At 38.6% G+C, this 20,925-nt stretch overlaps 1 protein-coding gene across 2 annotated transcripts in view; it reads right to left on the bottom strand.

Moving 5' to 3' along the window:
* FAP (fibroblast activation protein alpha) overlaps nt 1–20,925 on the bottom strand; it is a 74,151-nt gene that overhangs the window by 14,893 nt on the left and 38,333 nt on the right. For both annotated transcript variants that reach the window (XM_047873850.1, XM_047873851.1), the window contains 8 exons: nt 17,931–18,035; nt 17,762–17,832; nt 14,916–14,969; nt 13,058–13,182; nt 9,075–9,122; nt 3,528–3,626; nt 3,001–3,070; nt 2,065–2,259 (listed from right to left, as the gene is read on the bottom strand). In XM_047873850.1, coding sequence (XP_047729806.1) covers nt 2,065–2,259; nt 3,001–3,070; nt 3,528–3,626; nt 9,075–9,122; nt 13,058–13,182; nt 14,916–14,969; nt 17,762–17,832; nt 17,931–18,035 — 767 coding nt within the window. The remainder of the gene's footprint in view (nt 1–2,064; nt 2,260–3,000; nt 3,071–3,527; nt 3,627–9,074; nt 9,123–13,057; nt 13,183–14,915; nt 14,970–17,761; nt 17,833–17,930; nt 18,036–20,925) is intronic.

Below are 20,925 nucleotides of genomic sequence, written 5' to 3'. Positions count from 1 at the left end.
GCATACATTAATATTTGATCTGTTGTTGAATGGCTGAGCAAATGAGTGAACATATGCCTGCTCTATAGCAGGAAGACTTTCTTTAGATTCCATCCTAAAAATGGCTCAGAGAAGGTAAAGGTAGCCAATAACTGCCTCTGGTCTATCTTCAATTCTAAATGCCAAAGACATTTATATTATTGTGAAAATTGGTACAATTTGTGGCTTCATGTCCTATATATTGAACAGCAGAAATAACAATTTTAGCTAAGGCCTGTACATGGGATTCAGGTTTAGATTTTCATTTCATCCAAGAAACACGATAAGAAGCTATCTGCTCTGTTTCTTGAGGTATTCTTAAATACAAATGCTGCAATTTTGGTGGTAAATAAGTGCAAAACACATAATGATGCACTTTGTTGTTATTGGTAGATTGGGATGATGAGCTGCTTCTGTTAAGTTTGGTTTTCAACCAATGCCAGAACAAACCACTGTTTAGCGCTACGAACTTTGGAAAAGATGTAACTGAATTACGAATGAGGTATAATCTACATCTGTCTTTTGATGTGGTCCCAGGATTGCGTACCCTTGATGTTTATTGCATGGTTTAAATAAAAATAGATGTGACCTGCAGTGCCAAAAAAAAATAATAATCCTTAAAGAATTAGGTCTATAATACTGACAATGGTGTTCATATTTCCACAATGGCGTTCATATGTGAGAAACTGATCTCGTGGTGGATTTTTCTTTGAGCTATCTCTTCTGTGTCTCTCCATCGGGCAGAAGATTATCCTAAATAGGTTAATAGCAGACAGGCCAAATAATCTGGATTAGCAAGAAAGATGGAGCCTCCTAGAAATGAGGTGTGAATGACACCTAGAGATTTCATAGTGTTATTTAATAATCTACTTATTCGTTTGTCAGATTTTATTCAAATAGACTGTTTTTAATTGAATATTTTGTGTTATAGAAGTGTGTGTATATTACTGTTCACAGAATGGAAGGAAAATTTGAAAACATATGGGTTATGATTACTTTTCTATTTTTAAAAATAATTACTTGTGAGTCTAAACTCTTCTGCTTTGATTAGAGACAAAAACACAGAAAAGTGTTGTCTGGGCCCACCTCCTTGCTGTTAAATACAATCTTCATTGTGTATGCTATATTGAAATCAGTAACTATCAGTGACATTAAGATGATAAGAGGAATGTGCTAATGAATTTTCTAAATTGCTCTTTGTTCTGCAACAATGTCTGACCTTAAGCCGTTACACACACATATATATCCACAACTAAGGGTGCAATTGGCCTGTGTTGGCTTTTACATTTATAAACTACTGTTCTCTGACTTCACATACTCACAACATAATAACAGAAACCCAGCAACTATAGAGAAATATCCTGAAGCATCCTGCACAGTGTTTACAAATAAACAGCAATTTTGATGCCTATATTCTATTTGTTTCAGAAAAGATGATGGAGACGCAAATTATGGTTGAGAATGTGGTTGGGAAGGACTCAGGTTATGGGTCTGCCTTCCCCATGAATGTTTTCATAATATAATTTGTATTACGTAAAATGTATGTTTTGTCAAATGAAAACAGGAAAACACTTTCATGCTAACACAGCTAAACTTCACAGCTAGCTTAATTACAAAAGAATGCTTAGTATCTGTAAGTGTAGGGTGTTGAGGAAATCTTGAGACATTTCTAAGTCTATGAGATAGAATCCATAATGCTTGAGCAAATTCAGATGTTTGGTTTCCTATAGACCATCCCTAGAGTTACACAATTTTTTTTTTCTAGTTGTGAGCCATGTGAATCAACGAAAGGATATCAGAACGACTGAAACACTGAGAGTATTTGTCATTTATCACTATAAATCTTGTTTCTACACATTTATTAGCTCTTGTCTATCATTATTTTTTTTCTCATATTGGGCAAAAATATCTCTTTAAGATTAATGTTAACTTGAGAGGAAGTTAGGAAAACAGACAAAAAGAATTAAATCATGAAAGATGGAGAAACCCGACAGTGATTGCATGACTTTTGTTGCACGCCAGTTTCTGTTTGAATGAGGTGCTCACCTGACAGCTGTGATCTGGTCCTCAACTTCATAAACACCCAGCTTTCGATACACTGCATACAGGAGTTTGTCACCTTGGAAGGCTGTTCCTCGGCCATCCACCAAGGCAATGACTATCCCTTCCTTACTTGCAAGATAAGAAATCCAACTAATAGCGAATACAGACCTTACGCTCTGACTACAAGGACCACCATACCTAAAGGAAAAAAAAAAAAAAAGAACCTTGGATTCCTTTGTAAAACTCAACTTCTCATCGTAGCTAAGAATTGCCTTTAGTATTTCCAGTACATTTGTATGATAAAATTTCAATAACAGTGGCATTAGAACTGGCTCAAAATCAAGAGAGGACCAGGCTTTTCCCAGAGGTTTGCTACAAGGAAGTTGTTTTGGGACACAGCCTCTCCTATTCCCCAAAACGGATACATCTAGGGTTGGCATTTCAAGGAATATGTGTGGGTTTTTCGTCATTTCTGCCACCTGCCACTTGCTAAAAGCAGGCATAAGATATACTAAAAAAAATGCATGGTGTTTTAAGCAAATTGTGTGTAGGTCAGCACTGATTTTGGGTGTGATTCCACTAAATGTATTCCATTCCCTTATTTCATTTCTAACTCACTTACATAAGACATTAAGATGATTTACAATATTTTTTGGCTGCAATTTCTCTATCTCAAAGGTATTCTGACACATTCGGCAATTTGCCATACAAAGGAAATTCAAGACAGCAAATGCAAGCCAGTCCATCTAAAATCCCCAAACTTCCTCATTCTATTTTAAATAGCCATATTTTATTTACTCTGATTAGTTGAGGAATATATAAAAACAGCATCAATAGGAACTGTTACCAAGGAGAATGGTTCATTCTATCTCATAAATGTGTATTTAATTTAACATATTTTCAGTAAATAGTTTTTACACCAAAGAAAATATTACATACACTTGAATTAGCAAGGGATACTTCTTTGATCTGTCAAATTGAGGAGGAAGAATCATCTTGTACCATAAAGCTTGGGAAAAAAAGAAAAATCTTTATTCCACTATATGTCATTATTTATTTTCTTTAATTACAATATAACATAAAATAAATTTATAACTAGTTAATTGTGAAGAATCGAGCATATGTTTTAAGTTGATTTTTACTGTGTATTTTTGTCAAATTTATAAATTACTAGAAATCTTGAGTTATTGTTTATCTAGAAGCACACGTACTAAAATTAAAATCAGATAAACTTTTAAAAAATATCAGGGTTGAAGTGGAGCTATAGAAAAGTATCAGATCAACTCTATTTACAAACATATTAAAGACATTCTGTGAAACTCTATTATAGTAGTAAGATTGCTTGAATTAAGTTATTTTAATATGGTAGTGTTTGGACTATAATATTTACCCTGTAATTTTTTTTTAAAAGCAAGATAAGTGTTCAGCTTCATATTTGTAAATGAGAAATTTTTATAAGATCTTACTAATTTCATCCACTTCAAGTTTCTTAATTTCTTCTTTAGGCAGCTGGATATTTTTCAAAGCATTTTCCAATTCCTTGTTTTCTTCCAGGATTTTAATTTCTTAAAAAATAAAATGCTCATTTTTAATTAATAGCATTAACACAAGAAAATTCCTTTCTTAAAATTCCTTTGGTTTTAATATGGATAAAACTGAAACTGTATAAGGAACTGTGTAGCAAGTTTCATATTGCCAAGCATATTTTTAACCCAGCCTTTAAAGCAGGTATGAGTTTATGAGGACATCAATCATTGTCTCCTGTACTGATCCTTATGGCATCGCAACACATTTTGAGCAGAACCACAGAGACAGTAACGTTTATTCCCCATATTTCCCCATCTCCAACTTTTCTAACGTGAAACTATGTATGATCTGAGAAGGTGACTTTTTTTATCATCTAAGAAAAGAAACAAGAAATACAATCTATATTGCTGGAATCTCAATTAAAATAATTGATTATGTAGTTACAAAGTTTGTTTTTAAAATTTTCAATGTGTAAAATCAAGTATTAGTTCTGTGATTTTTTAAAATACATGTTTATTTTTAATCTTTCCTGCTCTGCTTAAGTAATACACGATATTCTTCCTTTTTTTTGTAATTGAACTATTGCACATTATATTCCTTCAGATCGTTTCCCTCAAGGTGGTTACATACCTTAGTAAAATAACAATATATAACACTATGCTCTCTTTCCGTCTTTCACTTTAAAAGATCTTCTTAGGGGCGCCTGGATGGCGCAGTCGGTTAAGCGTCCGACTTCAGCCAGGTCCCGATCTCGTGGTCCCTGAGTTCGAGCCCCGCGTCAGGCTCTGGGCTGATGGCTCAGAGCCTTGAGCCTGTTTCCGATTCTGTGTCTCCCTCTCTCTCTGCCCCTCCCCCGTTCATGCTCTGTCTCTCTCTGTCCCAAAAATAAAATAAACGTTGAAAAAAGAAAAAAAAAAGAAAATGTATTAAAAGATCTTCTTAAAAACTGCTGTTTATATGTGAAATTAATTCCGTTTCACACTTTAATCTTTGAAACTGAACAATCCATTGATCTCCTGAGGCTGTAGTTTGGTGATCTATGCAAATGGGTTTCTAGCAATAGAGGGCTTTTTGCAAGTTTGATTTTGAACTGGAATTGATACTGGCTATCTTCTAGGGAAAAGTTAGACTTTCATATGGCATGTGGAATTTGTAGATTTATTTTTTAAAAGAAGGTCTGGATGACTTCTGAGATATGGCAGGTTTTACAAAAGACATCCTGTGAACTTCTTGTTTTTGTGCCTTTTTAAAAAGTGGTCCTTGAAGATAGGGAACTGGAGGAGTACTTGTAACTACACTAAGTTTGCCAAACCACTTCCCTTGTAACTCTCAGTTTTCATATACTCATGGCATTTTGTTCCAACATGTTATATTTAATCTTAGAACAAGTATAGATGTTTTGGTATGAGTTGTATAAGATACATAATAAATTTCATTTTAACTTTGGATAATCCATCAGGAAAGAGATACTTGTGGCATCTTAAAAGCTAAAACTAGAAAAAAACCCAAAAAACAAAAAACAAATATACAATTCTAAGTACAATGGAGCCAATTCTTCATTCTCTTTGTGTGGGTTCTGTGTGTGGAGCTATTATGGATAAAGGGAATCCTGTGTGGAGTCACAGAGTGTGTTATAATTGCTTATTATTTCTTTTTATATTTTAGTTATTATTATATTTATTATTTGCTTATTTATTTTTATCATTTTACCAACAGGTACTGGAAGATCATACCCAAGTGTTGGCAGGTTGGTTAGACTTTCACTTCTCCATTTGGCTAGCTGTTGAACTTACTGATTCAAGACTTATTGAATGCCAAATTTAATTTATAAGCTTATTAATGCTCTATAGTGCAGAGAAGCATTTGTACATACGGTAACTTGGCAATTTTGCCCACCCCTTGGAGCAAAATGGGATTTCATAGGACTGTGGCTGGGGGATGCCGACTGGGCTTCTCTATGTGGCTTTGCATTAAAAGCCAATAATGTGGGAGGAGTGCTGCAGTCTAGACTGTACCTTTCAAACTTATTTCACTCATCATTGTATACGCAGTACCTAGTACATGATAGGTACGTAGGACGTGCTCTGTATTTTTTGTGGACTATTCATTATGATGAAATAAAAAAAGAAAAAGGATGGACCATGCAAGAAACTTTTGTTTCAATTGCATTAACTACTATATGTTGCTCATTAATTAAATTATGTGAGGAATCTGTGGAAAAGCTGATAAACGGGGTCATTCAATCAGTTGGGTAACCTGCTGTGCCCGAAGCAACTAAGCCTCAACTGGGCTACGTCAAGGACCAACTCTTCTGGGTTTCTAAAGCACATGGTTGAGGTACTATGTTATTTTCAAATGGCCTGACCCCACTTTGCAGATAAAATGAAGCCATGTACTGTTTTCTGCAATGTCTACAAACTCGCGTACATTATATGAAATTGTACTAAATCACATTAGTATTTTCTTCATTCTTGCTCAGCACAATGCCAGGGATGAATCTCTGCACCTGTCTCTGGACTCCATCCATTTTCCCAACTCCTTGGGGACTCCCCTCCTTTATGTCTTCAACCCCTTTGGTCTCTTCATTTCTTCCATCAGCATTTAACCACGCTCAAATGTTTATTATCTTTCAAAAACAAAATTGAACTTCTATCAACTGCTTCCAGCCATCATCCACCCCCCTCTCCCTCCTCTCCTCAGTCAGACCTATTGAAAATACTGTCTTTTTATCTACCTCCTCTGCAAGCCTAAACTTGCTTTATTCTGGCTGCCACCTGCACTGTTCTCTGAAAATGCTCCGACCAAGACAATGCTAATTCCCTCTTGTTAAATTCATTGATTTGGAGCAGGTCTCACTTCACTCTCTGCAGCACTTGACACAGGTGGGCACTCCCTCTTTGCCCTCTTTGCCCTCCTCCCTGCCTTCTTTGATACCATATCCACAAGGTTGTCCTCCTTCTGGTCCCTCTGTGTCTCCTTTACAGGGTCATTTTCCTCTTCCCATTTCTCATGTTGGTATTCTGCACAGTTTTATTCTAGGCTCACTTTCTACTACCTCCGCCCACCCTCATTTTTCCTACTCTGCAGTCTCATCCACTTCCATGGCCTCAGTAACCATATATTTCATAAAGTAATGACTTCGTGTTCCTTATCTTCAGTCCAAACTGATCCCGTGATGTCCAGATTGAAAACTTTGCCACTCCAGTCAGCTCCACTTGGATATCGTCGCAGTGCCTCAAGCTCAACGTTAAAAATAAAACTCATCATCTCCACAAAAATATTCTCTCTGTTGTGAATCCCTCTTCCAGTAAAAAAAAAACATCAATATCAATCCACTTGACCAAGCCAGACATCCAAGCAGAATTAATACCTCCTTCATATTTGTGGGTTTCCAGATTGACTATCTATCCTTATGAGACATTTCCAAACCCCTGAAACCCAGATGCGGTGCCCTGCTTATGTGCTTTCATGCTCTATTTCCCGTATCTGAATTCTCTACCCCACAGTATTGTCCATTCACATGTCTGCATTCCCCATTGATCTATAATTTCCTTGAGGAAAGGAAATCTACCTAATCTAACCCAGTCATATCTAATCCAGTATCTGTTCATTTTTAAGATCTAGTATCCAGCACAGTGCCTGGATTAATGTGATAGGTGCTTAATAAATATATGTTGAATAAAGATTTCTGGCATGAAATGCAATGGAAAATGGTAAAAACAAAACAAAAGAAAACAAAAGCTACAAATGAATAGAAGACACAGCATCAATTCCAAAAAGCAGCTCCAAGACATATCTGGGAATTTATTAAAGATACAAATTCTCTAGCCCAGTCAAAGAGGTACTGAACTGGAATTTCTGGGGCGCGCCTGAAAGCTCAGGCCTTTATGATAAATATCTCTGGAGAATTTCATCGCTAGGCAAGTTTGCATAACTATGCTCTAAAAAAATTTGTGTTCTGTAGGAGAGTTAGAAAACATATAAATACATATGACAAATGAAAATGACATGAACACTGCGCCTGCTTTGTAAGTATTGAGAGAAGTAGTAACACTTTTGTATGCAGTACAGAAATCGATACCTGGCAGGAAGAGGAGAAGGATAATAAGAGAGTGGAAATTCATGCCCTGAGAAAAGGGAAGCTGACCTTTAACAGCCATGATAAAATGGAAATCATACATTTATGGGAATTTCCATTAAAGCAAAAGATTACAGATTTGAATGTAGTATTGCTTTAAAATGTCTCTTACTCAAGGTTGAGTTGAGCCATATTGAGAAATACAATCACTTATTCTTAAAAGTATTTCAGGGGCGCCTGGGTGGCGCAGTCGGTTAAGCGTCCGACTTCAGCCAGGTCACGATCTCGCGGTCCGTGAGTTCGAGCCCCGCGTCGGGCTCTGGGCTGATGGCTCAGAGCCTTGAGCCTGTTTCCGATTCTGTGTCTGCCTCTCTCTCTGCCCCTCCCCAGTTCATGCTCTGTCTCTCTCTGTCCCAAAAAATAAATAAACGTTGAAAAAAAAATTAAAAAAAAAAGTATTTCATTATTAGCCACAAGGTTAAAAAAAAAAAACAAAACTTCAAAATGAAACTAAATTCACAGTCCCTGTATTACAATGCCTGTCCTGTCCAGAGCTCCTGAATTGACTCTGTTTTTCCTCATTACCATATTTTCACCTATTATACTTGAGCCATTGTGCTGGCAGCCAAACTAATCCCAAAACAGTCTCCTGACTTGTCATCAAAGCTGTTCAGGGATCAGGATCACAGGCACAAGTGCTCAAGTCCCTCATTGTCCCTTGTCTCCATCAACTTCGACCTAAAATGTCCTTTAATAGTAAATCAGAAGACAACGGGGAATTGCTGGGAGAGCACGGGGCAGTGACACACTTGGATAACTCCGCCGAGGGCAAAGACAGTCATCTTTGGTCTGTGAACCCTTTTTAACCTATATCATAAATACAGGATGGAGGAGGACGATCTTGATCATAGTTGAAGATGGGAAAAGCCTCTGAATTTCAGGGCTTTCATACGTAGCAACACTGTGATGTAGCTGTTAAAACAAAAAGCCAGCGTGATAGTCACCCTCTGCTTTGAACTGGACTTATATCTGGAATTTGTCTCCAGTTTGGGATGTTACAAAAAAAGCAGGAATTCTGATTTGGGAGGGAGGTTGTGCTAAATATCCTAACTGTCCTTCTAGTGCTAAGCTGCTGTGTTTTTTAGGGGGCCGATTGGGGAAGACAGTATGAATCCCTGTGATAACAACCCATCCGTGTTATGCCAGGGTCTTACTGCAAATAATTGTTAAATTTCATAGGGTCCAGTTTGACTCAAAGAATACCCAAATCTACATAACAAGAGGCTTTATGAGAACAAGACTCCATCACAGTCCCCGTGTTGGTGTGAGGAAAGTGTCTTGCTTCCTCTAGTGTGATGTCACCGACAGTTCAGCGTTTCTTTAGACAGCAGCATGCAAGAGAGCGTACCTTGATCAGTGCGACCGTCATGAAGGGTGGAAATGGGGAGGCCTGGGCCTGTGCACAGGATAAAAACAAACACATGCTTTAGCTTTTAAATAAACCCTGGGTTTCCAATAAGAACTGCTGGTCATCTTTGTGGTTAATGTCAGGCTCAACTTCATCTTTTAATTCTACAGCTATTTTTTTCCCCCAGAGAGAAGAAAACATCACCTTGTAAGTTAAGTAAGTTTAACCTACACAAGAGATCAGAGCCCAAAGATGAGATGTGAGAGAAGAGTCACCGGTGCGCTTTACCAGGAGGGATCCTGAATAGTCCAGGATCTAGTTACAGAAATGGTCCCCAGAAACTGCTGTGGCAAATGGCCTTCTGAGAAGACACCATGCTGTATGAGCTACGTTAGCTAAGTCTCTATTATCCAATAACCTTCACCAGTACCCAGATAATACTTTCAGTCTGGCTTCTTGGTTCAATGCTCAGTAGAACTCAACATCTTTTTTCTATGTAATTAATAAATGAAGAAATAAATTTATCTAGAATCTGTTGCCTGTTCAAATGTGCTGTGGCAGGTCACATTCCCTGGGAAACAGACCCAGCAGGAGTTTTGTGGGCGAGCAGTTTTTCTGGGGTAGTATTAGGAGGGATGAGACAGTGAGGGAAGGTGGGCTTCAGTGCAGTCAAAACACAAAACTCAGCCGACCCCACAGGGAGCTCCAGAGCTGGATGGCCTACAGAGTTGCCTTCATGTACCAGCCGGGCTGGCTTTTACACAGAATGGAGTGGCCATTGGCTGTGGCAAGGCACGTCCCAGGGTGGGAGCTGAGCTGTGAGCTGTCAGCCGCTGGCACCCTCAGCAGCTGGCAGAATGAGGGGTTCAGTCCTGAGGTGGGAGGTTCTGGGTGGCACTTCAGTGTCCACTACATATTCCAGCATGGAACTCAGGGCCTCTGTGCAGAAACTGGCCATTTTAACAAGACCTACAAATAATTAAGCACTAATTTTCTCTCACTTGAGAGATAAAATAATATCCTCTTAAAGGATAAATTTGCTCAGGCAGTCAATGCGTTAAAAGAAACAACATGGAGGTTAGGGGTAGAGCTTCGTTGCACTTCTGATGCTTCTGCCTTCTTTTTGGAACATCATTCGGGTAGCACCCTGGATCCCAGGCAAGCAGAAGAGGGGCTGACCTTTTGATGAATTCTGAGAAGACCTAGATTTAACAACTCCTTCTTCTGCCTTGTTCCTGGCATCGTTCTCCCTGCTTTTGTCGGGTCCTCAGTGTTCCAAATAGGATAGTGCCGGGCTCCGTGGGGGCAGCCAGTGGCTGTCCAGTCATACCCATATTTGTGTAATTATAATTCTGAGGTACAATATTAGGAAGCTGTACACATTTAACCACATTTTCCAATTAACATTTACAAGTAATAAAGCTAAATAGTTTAATTTCCTTCTTGACCCTTCAGTCTAACTTGAGAGTGAGGAGAAGGGATACTATTTATTAGACTCCCTCAAAAAAACAACAATTCGTTATTGTGTGGAGTGTCCAAAATTGTATAGAACTTAATTTCAGAGATTGTCATTTTGGCCAGCTTTTCTTCAAAGGTATTAGAAGGGACAAACACATATTATATTTGTGGTCAGAATGTAAGGAAATGAAACATGAATCAGAATTTGTTGACTTTAGTCAACCAGCATCCATCCTATGGAATTTTCACGGGTATGCGGTTCCAGTAGTGACAACTAGCATATCTTTTCTGGCCAAATTATGACACTAAATAATAACTGACTGCCCTAGATACAAAAGACCTGAGCACAAATGGCATAAAAGCATCAATTGTCTGGAATCCCCCCTTTGCATTACTTTTGTTCCATCGGCATCACGAAGAGGGTTTTCACCTATTTAATCCTATTCTCTGGGATTTACTCACCATCTCTCTTGGAGAGTTTGAAGTTACATAATGAGGCTTTACTCTTAGTCCTAAAGGGAAAGATTTCAAGGTTTTTCTTATGATGGCTCAGTGACTCATTTTACTGGAGCTTCAAAAACACCAGACGATGTGATGCTTCCCACACAGTATATTTTTTGCTAAATGGGAAATTACCATACTGCCGAGCAAGAGTGAGTGTGGAAAAGTCAGGCGATTCAAGTTCTAGAAAGGACTCTTCCACCAACTTTTGAGGAGAGCTTAGTCTTTGCTTCCTTATCTTTTCAGTGGGCACTCAGACTCGAGCAAACATTAGGAAGACAAACCGCTATAAAAAGTGGCATAGTGCTTTCAAAAAGGGTTGAAGCATTATGCAAATGCAGAAAGCACACAAACACAAAGGAGTGTATGCAAGTGTAGGGTCACTGATGTCTTTATCAGTAAATATATCGGCATAAGAAAAAGTTTTTTTGTTAGACTTCACAAAAGGCAGTAATGCTTGGATCTTCTTTCGTACCTATGTTCATTCAACAATTATGCATTATACATTATACATAATTATTATGCATTAGCCATTTTTCTTGGCCTTATGAATGTGAAGATTAAAGGAAAGCATCCTCTGCCTTCAGGAGAGAAAGACAAACAGATTACTCAGTAGAGTTAATTCAATGATACTACATGCCTGGCATGTAAGCTTTCAATATGTTTTGCCTGAATACATAGCTTGGGTTGAAAAATGTTGCATATAATTTGACAAGGACATTTAATATATACCTTTAAGTACCATAACCACATTCAGCACATATGATTATGAACAACAATCTCTTGGCTTTTCAGAGATGTCATTGACCCAACATTTTGTGAAAATAGTTGTAACAAACCGACATCTTGTGCCATCTTACAGGGGGCATTTGGGGTAAAATGCTTATTCATTTCCGCAGTCAAATGAGTTGGGGCTCTGGTTCAGGGGCCAGATGACTGGAGTGAGGAGAATGGCATGTCAGGGAAGCCTTCCTTCTGGGAAGTAAAGAACCTGGGGTCTTCTGCAACTGCTCAGGGATCTCCATCGGGCAAAGATTCCTTTTGTTCTCTGAGCTGCCTTCCACTGGGAGTTGATACCAGAAAGAGCTGAGTGGTGTGCATTTTGTAATAACATCTTCCATTTGCTGTTCCCCACCAGAGAAACTCAGGGATTTAATTATGGGGATGGGACAAAGAATGGAAAAGTAGGTATTTCTCAAGTCCATTTTCCAAATCTCCATGACCCCAACATATTTCATTGATCTACTGATGCCCAACCTGACCTGTTTCATTGCTTTTCATATGTTCAAGATATAGCTAAGATGTTATGCATAAAATAAAATATTTTGGATAGAAATGATTAGCTAAATGTACACATGACCTAAAAAAATCCATGAAGTATTTAGTGTATTTAATTACCCATGACTTTTTAATATTTGAATGAATTCTTATGTTTCCCAAATTTAGAAAGGACATTCTGGGTGACAAACTTTATTTTCCATCCTCGCTGAAACTGTACTTCAAAGAATTATTGGCCTCCAAGGGAAGGAGCTCATGTTTCTAGGACGTTATTCTTCCTCATGGCTATAAGAGTTTGACATTTTCCAGGCAAATGGGGCCGAAGTCCGGCAACCATTTTTAACACAGAATGCTTCTTTTAATACTATTGCTCGAGTCTTGCTGAAATAGCTGCTAGATGGTGTTTGCATATAACTAGATGGTACTGTGGCAGGTGGCGGGTAAGAGCTTGGGATTTACAGTCAATAGATCCTTGGTCCCATCCTAACTCTGATGCTTGCCAGCAGTGCAGACCTTTTGCAAGCTATTCTATTTCCTCAACTGCGAAAAAAAAAAGAGATAATAATGCTCTCCTATCTTCTTTTTATTCTTTTCCCCCATAAGCATCAGGTCAGATAACATAGGTAAGATCCCCTCCCATAAAGGTACTTGATAACCCGTAGTTAAGATCGGCTAGAGGATAGTGGTGATGAAGGCAACCACACTGGCAGTGATGTGGTAGAGTTCGTGTTGGGTCCATTACCTACCATAGCAGACAAGTGCATAGTACTTGGCGTAGTCACTGAAACTTGCTGTGTAATATTGGCACCTTTCTTTCCTTAGATGGCAAGTAATGCACTTTTTGCTTGGAGGATAGCTTCCAATGCTAATTCTAGAGGAAAATGAAAATAAAACTAAGCTGAAATTTTGAGATTGTATTTATCAAAATGTACTACTCCATGTAAAATGACTAATTTACATATTGACATCAAACCCACTCTATTTTTCTCTTGCCAATATCATTTAAAGTGAAGGGGAATTACAGTATTTTGATGTAGCCTGATTTTCAATCATCTTTGCTTGAAGAGGCACCAGACTTGAGGGAGAAGCCCCCCCAGTTTCTCTGGGGTGGGAGAAATACCTAACACCTTGAATGGAAGTGAGGTAACCACTTCCCATAGCCATTCATCTCTCACATCTTACAAATTGGTTGGCAATGCATAGTTCTTCATCTTTCCATCTCTCTTTTTGTACTCCCATGTAAAACATGCAAGGAAATCTGGCAGTCTCACCAAGAAAAGGGTCGCTGTTCTTATCATATATCTGGAAGGGGAAATTAGTAATAAGCAAATTGGAAATTAAAAAAAAACACAGTTTTTAAGTGCCTCCAGTGCCTTTCATTCTTTTCAGAAGGAAGTTTTGGTTCAGAGAAGCTCTTCCTGGGAATGCTTCCCTACCGGCATTCTTACATAAGCCAACATGGACCTACACCCTCTCCCCAGTAGAACCTTCTGTGTGGTTCCTGAAGGAGGTGGTTGGTTTTAATATACAGACTCCAAGACCTTACCCCAAACATTCAGAATCAGAATCTCATTTGGGGCAGACTAGATGGTATGATGCCAACATGGGTCAGGGTCAGAATCTGTTGTGACTGGTAAAATAATCTGTGGCTGCTGCAGTGTTCTTTCTGCTGCTGCCCTTGATCTTGCCTTGGACATGGTAGAGGGGAGCCAGGGACATTGCTGGCGCCATAGAGGGATTCTCCCCAACAGATAAGAAGTCATGATACAGGAAGGAGCAGAGGAATGCAGCAGAGGGAAAATTTCTTATTTCCTTGGTTACAGTCTGCATTCATGTTCACATTTTGGTGTAATCTTGGAAATATTATGTAGGCAGTTAACAGTAAGGGGATTAGGTCAGCATGCCCAGGTACAAATTCTGGCTATAACAGTATTGCCTGCCTCCTGAAGTTGTAGGGATTCAACAAAATTACATATGTAAAGCAGATAAAAACGTGCCTGGCATATAGCAGACTATCAGCCCATGTCTTTTACTATCAGCCTATGCCTTTTACTTCTACATCAGAAAGGGCTGTTGAGGGCACCATTCATTTTTTCTCCCTTTTTAAAAATGTTTAGTGGGGCGAGGCCACCATTCCATTTGCCAAGGGGACAATTGGGCCAACTTAAACACTAATTTGGGAAGAGAGAGGAATTTTCTCCAATCCTAATAGGCTTATGCCAAGGTGAACCATGTTAAAAGAAATCACACAATATGGGAGTCAACGCCATACCTGGTACACAATAGGGACTTAATTAGTGTCTGCTAAGTGAATGAACATCGTCAATTACCTCTAAATTTAGTTGAAGTATTTAGTATCATGTTTTTATCAGCATTAGAATTCCTTGGCTTTTCTTTCTGAAGACATTTTGAGTTAGCTAATATTTGGGGGGTGTATATTTTATACTGATGTGGGGTACAGTATGCTCCAAATGTTTTACCTTAATTCATATATTATTTTTATTACATTTATGCTTTAAAGATATTCTATGTATCCAAAGGGCTCTGACATATTTTCATTCAAATTAATGTATACAAATACTAGAATGAATTGACATAAATTACCTATAGATATTTCTTCTTCCAGGGTAGCCTTCAAATTCATTGCTAGAATAAAACCTGAAATACATTCAGAAGCTATTAGATAAATATTTATAACTAAATGGTGATAGAATTTTTAGTACTAATAGAGTAAACAATGTAGTCCAATGTTCATCTAATGAAACTATATTAATTGGCACTTATGTAGATAAATCATTGCTGGTTATTAACTTATTTTTAAATGTTTATTTATTTTTGAGACAGAGACAGAGAGAGAGAGAGAGAGAGAGAGAGAATGAGTGAGGGAAGGGCAGACAGAGGGGGCATAGAGGATCTGAAGTGGGCTTTGTGCTGACAGCAGAGAGCCTGAGGTGGGGCTCGAACTCACGAACGATGAGATCATGACCTGAGCCAAAGTTGGATGCTTAAGTGACTGAGCCACCCAGGTGCCCCAGTCATTGCTGTTTATAATACTGAATTTTATATACTTACTCTGACTTTCAAATCATAGGAGGATTAAAGTGTGCCAAATATTCTTTTTTTTACTATAGGTGTATTATATTCTGATTCATTATTTATGAGTTATACAAAATAAGCTAGGATATTGATTAATATCACCCCCTTCCTTACCATGATAAAGTTTACTGGTTTCTCTATGTTATATTATTTAATTCTGTTTGTGATTCTGAAGATATTTTGGATTTGTTTTATAGAAGCCCTGACAGAGAAGTTTGTTATAAATCCAGAAACGTATCCACACTATGACACAACACAAAGGGGCATGTTGATTTACCCAGATGCAAAAGAAGTCACAGGAGAACATACTTGTTACTTAAGTATCTGGGTCCCAGTTCTAACCTGTCTTAATATAGCCATGAAGTGGGAAATCCAATTTAGTGGCATGATTTTCACTCCTCTGAGTTCATCTGAATATCACGAAGAAACCGCCTTTTTTTTTTCCCTTCAAGAACAGCATAATAGACTGTAGAAAGTTAGGTTTAGTTACCAATTTTTAATTCTTGAGGTTGTTCAGTGGCTCAGGTACTACTATGTGTTCACTGTCATAAAAACCTTGTTACCCGCGAGTAAAAAGAAAAGGCAACAGAATGCCAATCACTCCTAGGATTAAATGTATCTTCTGACCCAGCATTTTTCTACATGACTTTACTGATTTCAACGCTGATATACTGATGGTCACTTGCACTTGCCTTCCTCCACATCATCTGAAACTACTAGTGAATAAAATACTCAGTATCTTTTCCAAACAGCACCACCCTCCCCCCACCCTCCCACAGCTTTCTTATTCTGTCAAAGGCTTCACGATTGATTACCTTCATCTGACACTTGCAGCAGAGTCCAGTTTGCCTTGCCTTTCCCTTTTCCTTCACTGCCACGAAGTCACCAGTCTTGTTCAACCTCCATCTGTCTTTATGGTCTATCTCCTTCCTCTCACTCACTTAACTAATATTTACAGAATTCCAGCTATGTGTCAGGCACTATGTCAAGTGCTAAGGACACACAAAGAAAGGAGGCGTAGCTTTTTCCTCAAAGAGTCCATATTTTATTGCCACTATTCTAATTTAGGTCTCTATCATTGCAGGCCTGGATTATGACCATAGCTGGGTCTCCCTGGCTTTGGTTTCCCCTGAAGTCCTAACCCTGTTATGTCTGAAATTTGCCATCCACGTTTATCTCATCACTCTTCTTACACTGGTGATTGTAATGACTTCTCCATATAATGTTCAAACTCCTTTGTCAAATGTTCCAAGAGTGCCATAAATCGACAAATGGTTTCCGACATGTTTTTATCCAGTGAGCCTGGACTAATGATTCCCTTTCTTTGCTCTTAGAATTACAGATAATGACAGGCAGGTTATAAGAAAGTACCCTGGATTTGGAGTTTATTAGAAGCAAGGGAAAGAAACTGTACATTCTTGACTAGAGAAGTTTGATCATAAATGATTATTTTAAGATGATTTATTTAGATAGCACACAGGATGGACTGAGGAAAGAACTGGAAGGAAGAAGTCCCATGTTGAGATCACAATAAGAACCTTAGATTTAATATGTGTTAGGTTTGAATCCTAGTTCTGCTACTAATTAAATATGCAGTCTTGGCCATGTTAATTTCCAAGGCTCAGCTTTCTCATCTGTATAACCAGGGTAATTGTTTCTACTTTACAGTATATGGTATGAAGTAATTGCTCAAAAAATGATAGCTGGGGAGCCTGGGTGGCTCAGTTGATTAAGTGTCTGACTCCTGACTTTGGCTCAGGTCAGGATCTCATGGTTCATGAGTTCAAGCCCCACGTTGGACTCTGTGTTGAGAGCACAGATTCGGCTTGGGATTCTCCCTCTCTCTCTGTCTCTCCCCCCTGGCGCTCTCTCTCCCTCTCTCTCTTTCTCTCTCTCTCTCTCTCTCTCTCTCAAAATAAGTAAATAAACTTTTTTTTAAAGATAGCTATTGTAGATAATAATCTTAAACTTCTATAACAGTGAATCACTACAAAAAACTTTCTGTATCTGTGGGCTGCCCTTCATGGACTTTTGAAGCTTGCTCATTTCTTCAAGTGCTAAAGAGTAAAATTTGTGTTTAAAAGTCGTTATTATTTCTAAAATTTTATACTTTTAATGTAATTATCTACCAAGTATCAGAAGAGAAGTGACTGCTGACTAAATATTCTTTCCTAAAAGAAATCATGTTAACTATTAAAGAATACACAATTTTAATGAAACCACAGCTGTCTGAACTACACTACAGAGTAAGTAACAAAAAATGCTTTTAACTAAGAGGTGGTACAGTATCATTTGTGGGTCCATCAGTGCCAATTAAAACCTGAATGGTGCATCATGCTTCATGCAATACTTACAGTGAATCCTGTGTTACTCTGAATATATTTATGGCCTCCCACTTGCCACTTGTAATTTGAATAGCATTTTCCTATAAAAAGACAAACATTATGTTGTGTGAAGCTGAGCGTTATTTGAGCAACCTCAACTGAATGATCTTTGAGGAGATAAATCTTGGAAGGAACATACCACAGTGTCTTTGATATAGTGAATATGTTTGTAGCCATCCTTGTCGCTAAATATTTTGTAGTATGAAATGGCATCATAGCTGAAAACTGGTGTTGAAACAAAGAACTGAAAGAAATGAACAGAGGTTATGTTCAAAAGACAAACCAAACTAAAACTATAGAATTTTTTATAAGCAGTGGATAGTTCATGATTATCGGAACCAGAATGTCCTGCCTCCCCTAGTGTCCATCAACCACATCTGAAATGCCATTCTTTCAGTTAGACAGCTTTTCTAGTAATTCTAACAGGCATTTGCACATTCCAACTGCTGCTTAATTGCTACTACATGCCCCTCTGTTTATAATGTTTAATTTGATTGAATGCCTATGCTTGGAGACACTGTGGTTTGGAACAGAGTTAAGAGAATCATAAATGAATGTTGCCATGTAGCCAAGTCTAACTTCAAAATGTGGTATTTGACCAAAGCATGACTCATGAAGGCTGATAGTTTTTTTGAGTTTTGATTTGTCGGATGCCAAGCACCTAATGCCAATGATTCAATGAAGACATTTTAAAGATGAAAATATCATGCCCTGCTAGTTACAGTTTTTCATGATGGAAAGAAACTTCTAGACCCAGGACAAGCAAGTAGGAGGTTTGCTCCTTGAGCTCAGGGAGCGAAGCAGACCTCATTACCCATCTCTGACCTCTTCCCAGGGTCCCTACTGGTCATTTACTGGGAACTGGTGAATGACCTACGGAGGCCCTGACACTCAGCAAACCATACTTTCATATCCTTCATGGTATAGATAACTAAAACCCTGCAAAAGTCCTCAGACCAAATTTTAGTTAGTAGTTTCTCCCATAAAAAAAAAATAGCCTTGGGGCGCCTGGGTGGCTCAGGTCATGATGTCAAGTTCTTTCATGAGTTCGAGCCCATGTCCGGCTCCCTGCTGTCAATGTGGAGCCCACCTCGGGTCCTGTGTGTGTGTCTCTCTCTCTGTGCCCCTCCCCTGCTTGTGTTGTGTGTGTGTGTGTGTGTGTGTGTGTGTGAAAAACAAATAAACATAAAAAATTAAAAATATATATCCTTATCTTACATTTGTCAGCTTCTTTTTTCCTGGCCGTTGGGTTATAAAAGGAAGGTAAAAATGGTAAAATAGCTATGTGAGGATAGAGCTACTCTACATCACGGCCAGTAGATACTCCCACAAATAATCCCAAGCCAGCTCTCTCTAGCTGGAAGTGTTTCCACACAACAAGGAATCAAGATGTTTAACTCCTTCAGAATTGACCAAGCAACAACAACCAAACTATCAGTATCTTTTAGTTGCTGTAGGCCTTTTGAGTGATGGTTTTTGACCAAATTTATGATTATGATTGCATGCTATTAAAATGTAACTTATTTGTTGCAGTGTCTGTAGTGATCTGGGTAGGGTTCTCCAAAATTTACGTGAATCCAGAACCTCAGAATGTGACTATTATGGACTTTTTGTGTCTCCTTAAAACTCATATTTTGAAACCCTAATATGAATTAGGGCTAGTATTAGGAAGTGGGACATTGGGCAGGTAATTAGGATTAGATGAGGTCGTAAGGGTAGAACCTTATGGGATTAGTGCCCTCTACGAATCACCAGAGAGCTTGCTTCCCTTGCTCTGCTCTCCATCACTTGAGGATACAAGAAGTTGGTGGTCTCCAACCCAGAACAGAGCTCTCACGAGAACCCAACCATGCTGGCACCCTGGTCTAAGACCTTCAGCCTCCAGAAGTGTGAGAAATCAATTTCTGTTGTTTTTAAGCCACTCAGTCTATGGCACTTTGTCATAACAGCTCAAATGAAGGAAGATAATGACCTTATTTGCAGATATAATCAAAGTAAGAATTGAGATGTGACCATATTGGATTTGAGTGGGCCCCAAATCCAATGAATGGTGTCCTCATAAAAAGAGGGGGTACAAAGAAACACAGAGGGACACAGGGAAGAAGGCTTCATGGATGGGAGCAGAGATTGGGGAGATGGTTACAAGCCAATGGAGTCCTGCCAAGAGCCACCAGGAGGTGGAAGAGGAGAGGGAGTATTCTTCCTTGGAGGCTTCAGAGGGAGCAGGACCATGCTGACACCTTGACTTTGGGCTTACAGCCTCCAGGATGGCGACACAATGGATTTCTATTGTTTTAAGCCACCAAGTTTGTGGTGATTTGTCACATTGATCCCAGGAAACTAATACCCTGTCCTAGGTCTTATCACTTTGGCATAGAATGGATGCCTTTCACAAAATGAAAAAATGGGATAAGGAGAAACTGCTGTCTCCTTCCATGGTTCCTTTATGAGTTTCATTAATAATAAGACCAGCCTTGGTAGGATTCTGTGTATTGAGACTTGTGCCTCTAAATAAAATTAAGAGTGAATTGAGTGAAAAAGAGGCCCAGGGAAAAGAAATTCTGGTTTGCAATTTTGTGGATGGAATTTTGTTAGTATAAGTCTGACAAGCCATTGTTTCATTTGAGAATGAAGCTTTGCCTTCTCAGACGAATGATGATAATCCTTACTTACTAGTAACCACTTTCCAATGCCTCCCTCTCACTCCTTAGGGTGAAAGACAAAAAACTGGCTGTGCATTGTTTTTACCACTAAAATGGAACCAGGGTCACAAAATATTTTAAGATGCCAGAGTAAAAACATAGTCTCCTCACACCTCTGGTTAGTAAGGAACTTTAAAAAAGGTTTTGTTCTGGATTAAAACTTAAAACTTTCATTTTCATTGAAAAAAAAAAAAGGGCAGAGTGTTTGAAGATCTTAGAATCAGGCAAACAGGAAGACTATCTCCGCTAAGCAAAGAATGTTATCTTCTCCCCTTTTATTGCGCACACTGAGGACAGCTGCTTTAGATGAACAGGTAACTTGGGTGAGCTAAAGAGAGTGTGAAATATTTCCGCATTCACTTTCCCAGAGCTAGCTCCATAATGCATCCTGAGTTAAATGCGTCTTGCATCAAGTTACACCTGGACCCTAGA

This window comes from Prionailurus viverrinus, chromosome C1, assembly GCF_022837055.1.
Source record: "Prionailurus viverrinus isolate Anna chromosome C1, UM_Priviv_1.0, whole genome shotgun sequence".
Classification (NCBI taxonomy): Eukaryota; Metazoa; Chordata; class Mammalia; order Carnivora; family Felidae; genus Prionailurus; species Prionailurus viverrinus.
This window is presented reverse-complemented; position numbering and strand designations above follow the sequence as displayed.